This window comes from Hippichthys cyanospilos, chromosome 9 (genome assembly GCF_059441005.1).
Source record: "Hippichthys cyanospilos isolate Australia breed blue-spotted pipefish chromosome 9, RoL_Hcya_1.0, whole genome shotgun sequence".
NCBI lineage: Eukaryota > Metazoa > Chordata > Actinopteri > Syngnathiformes > Syngnathidae > Hippichthys > Hippichthys cyanospilos.
Window position 1 is genome coordinate 10,651,615 of NC_142377.1, and position 14,044 is coordinate 10,665,658.

Below are 14,044 nucleotides of genomic sequence, written 5' to 3' on the forward strand. Positions count from 1 at the left end.
AACCAACCCATGACCTAAAATGGGAGCAAGCTTCATAGTCTTTACACAGACGAATTTCCTACTTACCAAATATGTTTTGTACTCACTTGAACTTAACGAGAACTAGGAGAACAAGACCACAAAAGAGAGTACAAAACTCCCAGGCCAACAAGTACACGCCACACCCGAAAAGACCTGCACTTGGGCCATTTTTGCTAGCACAGGAAAGTCCATAGAAACCCTAGCTATAAGAGTAAAGGTTTCTGAGCACACTTCCTTGAAGCTCACCTTTTGGGGCAAAATACAAAGTGGGAAAACCAGAATTAGTAAACGGAGAATCACGTGAATAATGCTGTCATCGCCACCTCAACTCAAATTTAGACATGAAGTCATCCTCATTGTGACTTCGCAGTCAAGGTTGTCGCCATCTGGCATGGACGTGGACTGTCACAAACACGCTTGTCGCTAGCGCAAATTGCGGCGTGGAAGCCTGGCACCTTCTCGATTCATATGATGCCTATTTGAAGTGTTCGTACGTAGTTTCTGCGCTGCGACAGCAACTTACCCATTGGCGGAATTAGCAGCTGGAATGTCTGTTGGAAAGAGGAAAAGACAGAAATATTATTAAAATTAGCAATAGAAAAAATTTGCAGATGAATGTTGAGAGGACTGGTCTTGTAAACCAGGCCCTTCACTACCCTCAGGAAAGCAACCGTTATAGTATAAAATTGGATGATAGTACATTGCTCACTTCAGTTGTTTTTCAAAAAAAAAATAATCAAGATTGATTTTTTTTCTAATTTATGTTTGTAACTTGTTAAAAAGATTTTTTATGTAAAATATATTTTATTATAAATGTCTTTTCATCATATTTTTTGCTTTATTGTGTTCATTGATACTAAATAGGTACTTTTTTTATTTGTTATGTTATTTTTCTTCATTATAAACTTTTTTTATCATAAGTGTTCTGTGGTTTGTTTTTCATAATTATACAGTAAATGTTTCCATTTACAGTATTTTTATTAATTATATGTTTTTTTATTGTACGTTTTCAATTACAGTGAATTATTTGTTTGTTATATTTTTAATATCTTCTTTTTTCATTTGTTTTTCATTATTATAATGTATTTCTATTTACAGTAATTTTCATTTGTTTTTTGTTTTTCACTTACAGTATATTTTTTCATTTTAATCCTTTTCATGTATTTTGTTTTTTATAATTATACCGTGTTTTTTGTTTATAGCATTTTTATACATTTGTTATGTTTTATATTTGCTATTTGTTCGTTGTTTTATATTTGCTTTTTGTTTGCTATGCTTTTTCGTTATATTGTTTTCTTCTTCTTATGTTTATATTTCCTTTTTTTCATTTATTTTTCCATTTTATAATTTATCATTTAGATTTTTCCGATGACTGTATTTATTTGAAATACATCATTTAGTAGTAACATTTTTCGATTTTAAAAGTATGATCATTTTCATAAATAGGAAATGTAATTTGAATCCAGTTAATTTAGGAAATGACTGGGTTACGACGCATTTTCCTGAGCTGCTCTGGGTGTGCCGCTTCATCCTAATGCACAGGAGACACAGCATGAATCGGATACTGACTGGCCAATCAGGACGGAGAAAAAAAAAGCCCATGCAGTTGCCAACAGGTTTAAAAAACCTTTGCATTGTGTTTCATCATTGGGAGTCAATTTTTTGAAGGTCTCGCGTGCATGGAAATGAATGTTGCTTGCTGCTGTGATAATACTTATTACTCTGACAATTCTGGCCCTCTTAATCATGATCTGGATAAAAGCAATGTAGGGCAACACAAGATTAAATTGCTGTTTTGAACGCCGCGTTGCATTCAAAACAAGGCCTTGCGGGTGTTGGCTCGGATGTTAGAACACTGATCTGGTAAATCAGGGATTGGGAGTTTGAGTTGCACTGGGCCCTATCTTTCATATGAGAGATACAAAGATTTTACTATTATCTGGTCCAATGACCGTTCGGCCGATTGGAATTGGGGGGGTCAAAGGGGAAGTCAAACTACCAGGGTACGGCGGATAGTTCCTGATAAAAGTTCCTGTGGTGTGAAAGGAGCTTTTGTTACTTCTGTATTTTGTGTTATCTGGGAGTTATTCTGGGGAAGCCATAACCAGATTCGTTTGCTTGTTTGAAGGTCATGGGGAGCTTCGTGCAAGGCCTTGTAGCTCAGTGGTTAGAGCACTGGTCTAGTAAACCAGAGGACGTGGGTTCAATTCTCACTGAGGTCTGTACCTCTAAAACCTAAATGTGTAATTTTGTAAAGTAAAAGTTGCATCCATACATATGTACAGTAGGTTACATTTATTAACACCCCAAAAACATTGAAAAATGGTCTGGTCTGTATGTGATGTGATGTTGACCCTTTAAGATATAGCCAGAAACTGGTCTCCATCGCCACCTATTGTTTTATCTGCTGTAAAAGTGTGTCACTGATGACAATAGGCATCCATATAAGTTAAAGGCATGCATTGTTTTGCAAAGAAGTTACTAGAGTGGAATTTAGCAAAAAGGTGCTTCAAGTTCCAATCAATTTGCTCTTAATTTGGAAAGAAACTTGCACCGTTCCTGTCAGGGCTTTCAAAATTTGAAAAGATCTGGTCTGGGTTATTTTAAGTCAATTTGGTGGTTTAAATGCAGGGAGATGTATATTGCTCAATGCTAGTGAAACGTAAACACAAGGCCTTGGAAACCAGTGGTTGTGAGTTCAAATCTCCCCAGGACTTTTCTTCCTTCTCCATCTGTTACTGTGAGATTTGAGAAAACCTATCCAATGATGTCATCCCTCTGGCTTTGGTTTAGTCCCTCGGCCGAAACACACGCAACATTGGCGCCGAAGGGCGAAGCATCCCTGAGACGTGTTTACCTTTTCTGAGTGATTGCAGAGAAGCAGCGAGCTTATTTTGAGCAGCACGAGGATGTGCGCGCAGCTGTGCGCTCATTCCGACAACCTTACTGCATCTGACAAGAGTAACGGCGGGTTAAACTGCCGTCGTGAGCTCGAGGAGTAAACGTGGGTCATTTGGAGAAGGCGCGAGTGTACTCATTCTTACATAACAGGCCCCCTGCCAAACTTCATTAGAATTCCCCTTTGCGTCACCAAAGTTCAACTCCGCGGATTGCGACACAGGATAGGAAAATTAAAAACAAAACGATTGTTTGTTGGAGCACGGGCCATGAATCAAGCGGAACAAAATTGCGTTTTCCTCAGTGGCTAGCCGAAAACGCTAGATTTCTGCAAAAGTGCTCCTTAGTGGCTGTGAGCATTAAATGTTATAGCCTAAGCTACTTTGAACAGAAAAATATTACTTTGTGCGACCTTGTAGAATCATGGGACTAGGGCTGATCCATGTGGCCATTTTTTTTCCAGTCATTTTGGAAAAAATGTGCTAGCATAATATGCTTGCATCAGCATTGTCATGTGTGGAATTATCTAAAAAAAAATAATAATAATAAAATGGGGTGAGCTCTTCAAATGCTTCTACTGTGCAATACCTGGAAAATAAACACAATTAACTTGACAAATTTTTCGTTTTAAAAATCAAAGATTTAAAAATTAGCTAAATCATGAAATTTTGATTTTGCAAACAGGACAAAATGCAGGATGGTTTACAAGACATGTTTACAATAGGTACTAACAACTCAATTGTGGCCTTCAAAGTTAGCCATTTTTAGAAATACGAAAGAATATTTTGTCTATAATTTTAGTACATGCCACTCCTTTCGCTAAACACATAAAAAACATAAGTACCTAGGATTGAACGGCTGAACTCTTAAAAAACATAAAATAACGTCTTTGGCATTGAATGAGGTAATTTGATAACAAAACTCGTTTTAATGCTCGATCATTACTTTTACAACATATTTATTCTTGCCGCCGACTAAAAAAAGACATCACATGTGCTGAAACCTTATGTAACATCACAATTCATATTCTGGATGTATCTCAACCAACAAGTGAACCACGATTGGTCGTTACCCGAGCCTTGAGTGCTAGTGACGGTATTTTCATTCGACAGCACGTACAAAAATGTGTTTTTGAAAAGTATTAAATCTCCTTGAAAAAAAATGAGTGATCAACTTAATCAGTGATAAACTTAAGTTATGCATAAGCTAGGAATGTTAAGCTTTGTCCAATAGGTAAATTTTTGCAATTTGTGTGACATCTACCTACAATTCCAAACCTTTTTGATTGTGTGAACGCCACTCATGGATTTTTACTATTTGTGGCAAGGCTTAGTCAATGTCTCTAACAAACAGCCGTTGAGGCACTTCATCATCTTGTCGCTATTTTCTCTTGTCTTTACAAGCCCCGAAAAGTTAACAGTAAAAAGTAGCTTGCTCAGCATCCCGGGAGGTGGGATTAATCCAAAAAAGTTACGACCCCATTAACATCTTTAAAACGGCACACCGTGGCCATCTCACCCCTCAGTAAAATCCCAGAATGTACGATTATGCAAATATTTTAACTATAAAAGACAATCCTAAGGTGATGCCGGGGAAAAATCCATTCGGAGTCCTAAACCCAGCCCGAACCTCGTTCCATATAAAAGATTGGGGGGGTAACTTTTATGAGGGGAGTTTTACAATAATAGCCCTTGGTTAAGTCAGCCGAAACAGTTTGAAAATTAATCTTGGGTTTCCCTGTGTGTGCGTTTTTAGTTTTTTTTTCATGTGTTAAAAGGTCAACATTTGACCCCTGGTTTGAAGGTCCGACATGCAAGTCAGGAATGTCTCACCATCCTTGCTGGCACTTCCTTCCCGTGGCGTGACGTCTTTGACGGCCGGCGATGCGCCCTCACACGTCTTTGGGACGTCCGGCTTTGACAATTGAAGCGAGTCGCAGGCGAACCCTTTCTCGTCTCCCGGGGTCTTCTCGTCCTCGCTGTCGTCAAAGACAAACTCCTCGCCTTGCTCCTCATCCTCTTCCTCCTCCTCCACCTCCTTGTCCTGCTTGGGCAGTTGCTGAGACAAGGTGGTGGACATGGCTCCTAAAGGGGATGCACGCATTTAGAAAGAGCGGGTCAGAAGCCGTTTTCACGATGGTACGCGTGCATTGCGAAACAAAAATTTAGGGGGCAAGGCCTTGTAGCTCAGAGGTCAGAGCACTGGTCTCGTAAACCAGGGGTCGTGAGTTCGATTCTCACCAGGGCCTTCATTTTTAAGAACAGCGGAAGTCTTCTATTACTCATTCGTGTGCCAATTAATTTGCTCTTAAATTGAAAAGAAAAATGCCCTGTACGTGTAGCCTTAAACTCAATTTGCTGATACATGTGGAGATCTTGTTCAAATATTGCATGATGTCTTGAATTGCAAAGTGCCTTTAATTAACACTATTTGATATATTGAAAAAGAAAAAATGGCGTTCCTGTGGAACACATGACAGGCCTCATAGCTCAGTGGTCAGAGCACTGGTCTAGTAAACCAGGGGTCATGAGTTCAATCCTCGTTGAGGCCTTCTTATGAATTTTCTGGTTAAAGTTCACATGCATACATCCCGAGCTCTCTCAAATTAACTTGGCTTCAAAGTAGGTTAGACCATGCTGGCCTTGTTAAAAAAAATGAATACGAATGACGAAAATGAAGACAAAGGCGAAAACAAAGAAGAAATGGACAACAAAGACATAGTAGACAAAAAAGAAAGACATCCGTGAAGTCATTAAAGAAAATGAATAAGCCAACCGAGACTCCATGGCGATCAAGGGCAATGTTTCCCATTTTTGCATGACAAAAGCCTCTGCTTTTCTCACCCTAATGTATTATTCATCAGTGTGAAATGGCATTGAGTTTCTCACCTGATTCCTAATATATAACATGCTAGCTGTCAATTGAGACCCGTTTTGAAAAATCCCCCCAAAATTGGAAAAAATTCAACCAAAAATGACATTTCGACTGCTGTATTGATTAAAATTTGCTTAAAAGTACATGATGTGCTTGGTTCCAAGTAGGCTTTATGTACTGCTTGTTAAAAAAAAAAAAGAAAAAAAAGGCACTAAATAGGCATGTTTGACCAAACATAAGGAATAATCGTGATTTCAATATTGACCAAAATAATCGTGATTATTATTTTGGCCATGATCGTGCAGCTCTAGGCTAAATCCAACAGACACGGTACACCCTCCGAGCAGCCAAAGAAGAAGAAAAACATTATTTCCACCATCCCTGATAAGAATAGATAGTATCAACTCAAACTAAGGTGCAAAAAATGTGCACAGGACATCCCTAGAATTTGTTGTTATTGTTACTATGTAATTTAGCATCACAAATATTACTTTGCATTCCAAAGCAAACTTGCTAAGTCATAGCAGACCATTTAAAAGCTGATTTTCAATTAGTCACCGAACATACAGAAAAACATTATTTCCATCATCCCTGATAAGAGTATAATGGATAGAGGGAATAAGGCAGACAGATTGCAAGGGCCGGAATGTCCTAAGCTTCTTAACCAAATCATTTAAAAAAAAAAAAAATGTTTTTGTGATAAAGTGGCCTGTTAAAAAAACTTCACTTCAGCCACAGAGTTTAGTGCAGGTAATTAACAAGCTATACGAGCAGTAGAATGTAAGAGTACGAAATGAGCAAGACTAGTGTGACATATGGTGGTTAGCAAGTCCATTAGCTGAATCAAAAAGTCTAAGGTAGCTTAGAGGCGGATTAATTAAGACGTCCCCACAGATACTAACGACAGCGTCAGTGCCGTGACGGTGTTGTTTCTTCAAGGCAAACATTTCTTCTTTACACAGTAAAATAGCTTCATTATTATATGTAGAAATATTCCTGAACTGCATTTACTATTATAATCCTTCTGTTATTTATTTTTTTTAGTCATGGGCCAATACCATAGCTAATTTTATCTCAAAAGATGTCAAATTTTAATAAGAAGTGTAAAAATTAAGTAAAGAATTAGATATTAGCGATGAACGCAATACTTTTCTTTTTCCATGGCTAACCCCGATAGTGATTGTTAGCAATTTAGGGGGCCAATAGTTGATCTTTAAAGCCGCTGTTTATTTCCAGTAAAAGGTGTCAAAAAATGTAAAAACAGAAACTCTAACTTAATTTGCGGGAATTCTCTTTGATATATTTATTGAAGCAAGTTGCAGAAAAGGAATTTAAAAATTGTTCTAAAATGATTAAAAGTTCAAGGTCTCTCAACTCCCAGGGTTCTCATCATGTCTTGAAAAGTTGATTTAGAAATTAATCAGGTATATGTAGTATCTCCCTATAGTTCTATACAACAAACAAAGTTCTAGAACATTTTAAAATAACAGAAATGTCATTTATCATTGTTTAAATGTCGAACAAAAAACAGTTGCAGAGGCCCTAAAGGTCAGTAAAATCCCTTACAATGTCATGTCATGTTAACTAAAAACTCCAACAAATGGTTTCTTGACGCTAATACAATTTTAAATTGCACTACTATCAGCCATCAGATTAAAAAATAAATAAATAAATACATGAAAAAGAAACAAAACAAATATTGGTGCCGATAATTGGAATAGCAATTTAGCCAGAGATTTGCCAGCTTTCTTAATATTATGACAGTTATTGGAATTTTGGAATAATTCAACATTATTTCAAGTGAATGACAGAAATGAAAATCTTTTTTTTATATGTTCCTCTCTTATTTTTGAACTTCAGAACAGGTCAATTTGGCTCGCCACATAAAGATCTGGAAGGTTAACGATGGTATATAACCTCGGTTTATGGGATGATAAAAGGAGAGTGGAACATTGACCTCACTGACAATGAAATCATGTTGTTACTTCAACAATGACATAACAATTCCGGCAATTGAATAAAGTCTTACGGTTACATTGTACTTTTGGTATCTTGAGACTGCGCTCTACAACAGTAATACACACGCTAAGAATAGTTTCTCCAGTGTACAAAACGGTAATTTTCTATGACAACATCTCTGCTCATGTTAGCGTAGCGCCCAGAGAGACATTTGCATCTGCTTTGCATTTTAATCAGCAGATGAGCCGCCTCCCATGCGAAAACATTCTTTGACTTCTACAGGGCGGAATGACGTATGTGTCAATTGTTAAAAAAAAAAATGTTTTCAGGAAAAGGCAATATCCGTTTTGACTATTTACCGTGATGTTAAAAAGACAAGGTTTCAATAACTTATAAGACTGTGATGAGGGCTTTTTTCTTAGTGTTCCTAGTGATACGGTATCACTAGTGCTTGCAGAGTTGATTAAGGAAAAGGTCTTACTTTTAATCTCTACGGACCTAAGCATCACTTTGGGGAACGTGACAAGTTCACGTGTCCAAGCCAATAAATACGCTGAATTTTGATAATGTCGCCACTTAGGTGAGATGATTGGCCGAAACCTGACAAATCAAAATCAAGTCATGACGCTTAGCACACCCTCTGTGCCTTTTTTGGATCTTACAAGACGGCTCTCAAAACACGACCATAAAAGCAAATGAATTTGTTAATTTCTGAACAAAAACATATTTATGCTCATGATACTCAAACAAACTTGTATTATGCATAATTTTGAGGTTTACAAGTGAAATTATTTCAAAAATGTATTACAATATTTTAGAAAATTGTTTGTCGGCATCCCTCACGGTACACATTTGTGGAAAGTTGAAACGTGGTGCAGTTCAACAAGAATAGCACTAGTGAGCCGGTATCACTGGTGCTTGCAGAGTTGACTCAACAAACTGCATTTGAAAACATTTAGATGGCAATCACGCTTGTGTTTTTTTAGTTTCTTGGCATGCATGGAGAATAGTCGGGACACTGTGACTTGCTAAAAAACATTAAATAAAAAAAAAAAGAATGTTAATGTATGGATTTATTTCTTTGTTAATTTGCACTAAACATGCTACACGTTTTTAATGCACCAACTATTCATTGTTTTGTTCAGTGGGAAAAAAATAGAATTGTGATTTTAATACAGTGATACTGGGACACCGGGATATTTTTGCTCATGGTTATCACACTTTCAAAATCTAATATCGGCTAATATCAGCACATATTGCTTCAAGAAAATGTCTTTCAGTATCTCATTACAGCGGTCGGCACCACTCTTGGCCTGTGCAATTTTGAATTTTGCGGGGCCACATAAGAATCTGACTTACATCCCACTGTAATGTTTTCCAATCAAATGAAACCAAAAGAGTGAAAAGTAATGGCTTAAGAAATTGTTTGTGTTGACAAGCAGACGAAACTCTAGGGCTAGTCCCATACTCCGAGTTTCTCCACCCGGCAACAATGAGCCTTGTGTGGGGAGAAAAACCTCTGGTGGGCCTGCAGAAAAAAAGCATTGTTTCTTCATTGGTCACTGCGCTACTCATTAGCTCACGGGTCATTTGGGCCACGGTTGTGAGCGCTGTTCTTTGACGCCACTCGTGTGAAAGTACAAGGACACTTCCTCTTGGTCAAAGAGAAGTCCAAAATAATAGAAGCAACTTTTGGCTTGGGGGCTGGATGGCACAGATTTGAATCCTGACTAATATGACCAAATAAGGAAAATAGTTGTGCGTGGACACGCTAGTCTATCTCCATAGAAGCCCTTGAACAATATTTTTCTCTCTGAGAATGAAATAGTGTATTATAGCAAGGCTCGAAATAAGCGGTTTGACTGTTTGCTGTGTGAATTTTGGACTTGGCGCCTCATCCAAACACATGGACTCGCTAAACTGAGGATTTAGGCGAACCTTGTGAGGATAAGCAGCTCTAGAAAATGGATGGAAAATCGTCAATTAATCGATTAGTTTTGACAGCTAAATTACATATATATTGGGGAGGGTAACGCTTCCTTTTTGCACTTGGTTATATTTGAACAAAAGTATCTTCTAGTGGCTTTAGTGTCACAGAAGCATTGTAGCTTGGTTTCCATCACAACCAGGAATGAAAACAATCTGACCTGGTGGAAAAAGACAAAATGTCAGTAAATGTTAAATAAACTCTGTTCCTATCTGCACCTAGCCAGAATAGGGAAGCAATTACAAGCACTCAATTCTTGAGTTGTCACCAATACCACAACTTAGTACCAATATCAATGATGTTTTGCAAACAAAATTTCCCCCAAAAATCCAAAATCATTTAGAAGAAAGACCTGCATATTCCAATATAGGTCTTTGGATGATTATTTAATCGATAAATTGTATAATTTTGCATCAAAGTGTATTGCAAAACTATTTTCTCACAACCATTGATTTAGCATTGTTTAGCAACAAAACAACAACAACAAAAAACAACAATCATTCCATGCCAAATGAGAAGGATTGATGTTGTAGTCTCCAAACATTTTGAAACTAATTGTGTTATTGGTTCTGTCATCCTTTTCCAAAGTAAAAGCAGGTGTTTGCAAACGTCTTATTTTCATTATCCACAAAAGTTAATCAGTCCGTTCATGAAAGACGACAGACATGAGAGAATAATTCACGCTAAAAGGCAGAAATCTGAATATTTGGACAATTTTAAGTTAAACAATAGCACTGAATGAATAGTTAGCATTTTAAGTCATGATTATCAATTAATTTGATAATCAATTAATTAACACTCTACCTTGAAATAAAACCCGATAGGATATTCGGTAGTGGTACTGGTCCATCCCGAATCTAATAAAAAATAATTTAGCGCTGATTAGGTTGCAGACCCATCAAGCTATCTATTGCTGGCCATGACTTTGAAAGATGAATTTCACTTTGTTGTCTCATCTCGTGTGACAACGATTTTCACGATGATTCCCCTCAAGTCAAAATCACGTGAGCGCTTCCCGTTTTGACTTTTGAGGACGAGCTCCGACACGTCCCGGGCGTCTTGCTGACTAATTTCTGGATGGTTCTGTCAGAGTGGACCGCCTTAGCCTGCAGTGGAATGCGAGTGAGGTGTGACAGCTATAATGGATACGTTCACATTTTCACATGACTGTATACTGTATGGAAACAAAACAGCTGCTGACTTCTAGTCCACTTCACTCTGTTTATTTTTACAAACGTATATTTTTCTACCGTCTTTTTATCCACATGCTACTTTTTTTAATGCACAGAAAAAAAATGACAACACAGAAAAATACGTTTTATAAGCCATTCGGGTCCACGCAGATAGACAGGCCGAGTCTTCCGAGAGGTTCTGAAGCTAAACTTGAAGAATTAAGCTGACAGGTAGCCTGTGCAGATTTTTGGGGATAAAAGTCTTTTGGATGAGTCATAAAAAGACTCCATCTCGGACAAAACAAAGAGCCCCGGGAGTGAACAGTGTAAAAGCTATTCTTCTTCTGAGAGGGGGAAAAAAAGATGACAGAATGGAGATGAAACCGACTCCTACACACCCATTTTCTGACCTACATTCAACTCTGGAAAAAAATAAAATAAAATACCCCCATTGTTGAGCAGATGTGGTAATATGTGGAGTGACACAGTCATAAAAAGTGGTCCAATGGGTCAAATAGCTCAACAAAACTTTGGGACTAGCTACCCCAACCATTGCCGGACTAAGCGAGACAAGAATGTGAGGCAAAGAACACATGCACGTGGACCCAAATGCTGAAACTAATAAAATGATTTGAAGTTTCAATGCTTTATTTTTTTGACACAGCTGAATATGAATTTGTCTAACATCCCTGAAAGTCATCATGTCTATCTGACATGCCTTCCATTTAACCCCCAGAGGTCCTCTCCTGTCTTCTCATCAGGTGTTCAAATATCCTCCTAAGTCTTCCCTGGGTAGTCATTTTTGGTCTAATCCAATTAGTTTGAAGTTGAGGTCTTCAGAGATCATTTGCTGATCATCTTACTTGGGATATTCTTTACCAAAGTGACGAGTATTGTGAGATCAGAGTGCGGAAAGGTTGCCCTTTGCTGTTTCTCCTCCCACCTGTCGACAACCATGCCGGCTTCAAGCACACGTCCACGGGCTGAAGGAGACATGCCGTCTTTTCCTTTTCATAATGTGTCAAAATCCGCCAAATGAGTCATGTAACCTCCTTTTTGACAACAAAGAGGCAATTAGGCGCTTCACAAAAGTGCATTTTGCAATGGTCAGTGCAAACACTCTAAAACAGATGCATACTATATGCATTAGAGGTATATATAATCATTCTAATGTTATTCAAACACAGATATGTGAAAAAAAAAAAACTGGTCGGTTTTGAGTTATGAAGTTATAAGTCGACCCCCCCTGAAAATGAGGAAAAACTCGACTCTTATTTGGAAAAATGCAATAAGTATTTTTGAGGCATCCTTCATTAGCATAGTTAGCAATTAAACTTGATTTCAGGATAACATTATGTTAGCCATAAATCAGCAGCTATGCCGCGACATGATGATTACTCGGTTGGATGGACAAGAAGCCGGACAGCAAAACAGACGAAAGCAACCAGTGGCATGATCCAAAGTTGTCATGATGTGAGCTGTTTTTCAAGCTCCCTTGTACTTTATTTCCCAGCGCAGGAATAAAAAATGAAAACAAAAAGTAAAATATTCAAGCTACCTTCCTGGGAAGTGGATGCTGTTGCTGACAGGGCTCACAAGGGATTCGTTAGATCTCTCACTGTAAGTGAGGTGCAGTGTGAGACCAAGCGTTCTGCCTTGGTATGGTGCTTCGTCAATTAGCGCCAAAGTGAACTCTTACAAATCCCTTTGGCTGCACATTTAAAGACGGTTTTGAAATGCAAATGAGTTTGCTTAACGCGCAAACGTACCAGCGAGAGATCGAGCCTGTTGCCATGACTGCATTTATCTCCGCATTTTCCGCCAAGCGTAGGAATATGACGTACCTTTGAAAATTTGACACTTCTATCTGGTTACTCTAATACAGTAGCAGGCATCCTGAGATGAACATTTAAAGAAGACATTCAATGTCCCGAAAAATGTCCCCACACTGTGAACGAGGTCGGGGCATACATTTTGTCATCAAGTAATGCTTTGGTGCACAGTAATGTTTCATTTTGCTTGATTAGATGTAAATAACCTAAAAATACTGCTAAGGTACTTCACTTGTATTATTGGATGCCTTTAATTTTCTCAATAATTGTCAGTGTGCCCTATAATCCAGTGCGCCTTGTGTATGTACCGAAATGAGTCAAAATGTTTTCTTGTGACTTTGGTAAGCCCTTTGCTTGAGTGACGGTAAGACTATTTACTGCTCTGACGTAATAGAAGGAACACGCACAGTACATACGCTAGCAGTGATAAATCAATCAGAGAACATTACATAAAAATACGTGTGTTAACAGCGATAAACCATTCAGAGAACATTATATACGTTCCTTTTCATTGCGTATATTTGAGCATGGCTTAGTATGGAAACACACACCATAATCACGACTGCGCCTTATAATACAGTATGCCGTATGGTGCGGAAAATACAGCATATTAACAGATGAAGAGAGAAAATTTGACAAAGTGATACTGAAAATATAGAAACATCACAAAACTGTAGAGATAATTTGGATTTTTTCACTGTTTTTTTTTTTTTACCTTAACACATTGTGTCAGAGCGGGACTCAAAATTGTCAGATAGTGCTTGCTAACCGGTTAGCATCGCCAAATTTTGTTGGTGTTTAAAATTGCATACGTATTTTTTTAAACTGGATTATTATTATTATTATTATTATTATTATTATGACAGATCTAATCCAAATGAACCACTCCAATTTCACACTGTAAATTAGGGCGTTGCCCTTTTTTTTCGAATGAAAAAAAGAGACAAATTGGATGCACTAAATTCATTGCAAAGGTATCAAATCGACTCGATATCAGCAGATCCTAAATATCAGACGAGGCAAACTCTGGTACAAAAAAAATGATATCGGCTCATCCCTTTAATCAATAAAGTGTACCAGCTGAGGTTTCTTAGTAAACGGACCCAAGGCGAAGGCGCCTCAAGCTGACTGATGTTTTGGGTTTGCGTTGCTAGTTGCAACAATGCACTCCCAGTAGCAACAGCAGCAGCAAATCCTTCTCTCCTGGCCCACTTGAGACTTTGCAAACAGCTGTAAATCTGCCACCCTAGGCACAAAAAAGCAAGAGTGCAGCGAGTGACCATAAAAGTCCAAACAACGGC

At 38.0% G+C, this 14,044-nt stretch overlaps 1 protein-coding gene and 3 non-coding genes across 5 annotated transcripts in view; 3 read left to right on the forward strand and 1 right to left on the reverse strand.

Annotated features, from left to right (window-relative positions):
• The window catches only part of LOC148418779 (rho guanine nucleotide exchange factor 10-like protein), a 117,665-nt gene that overhangs the window by 98,777 nt on the left and 4,844 nt on the right, over positions 1-14,044 (reverse strand). For both annotated transcript variants that reach the window (XM_088423868.1, XM_088423867.1), the window contains exons 2-3: positions 4,752-5,003; positions 545-572 (exon numbers count right to left, since the gene is read on the reverse strand). In XM_088423868.1, the coding sequence (XP_088279994.1) occupies positions 545-572; positions 4,752-4,998 (275 nt within the window). In that variant the 5' untranslated portion in view covers positions 4,999-5,003. The remainder of the gene's footprint in view (positions 1-544; positions 573-4,751; positions 5,004-14,044) is intronic.
• trnat-agu (transfer RNA threonine (anticodon AGU)) lies at positions 2,171-2,243 on the forward strand. Its single transcript has one exon. It is a non-coding gene; the product is annotated as a tRNA-Thr (tRNA).
• Positions 5,095-5,167, forward strand: trnat-cgu (transfer RNA threonine (anticodon CGU)). The gene has a single exon. It is a non-coding gene; the product is annotated as a tRNA-Thr (tRNA).
• Positions 5,398-5,470, forward strand: trnat-agu (transfer RNA threonine (anticodon AGU)). The gene has a single exon. It is a non-coding gene; the product is annotated as a tRNA-Thr (tRNA).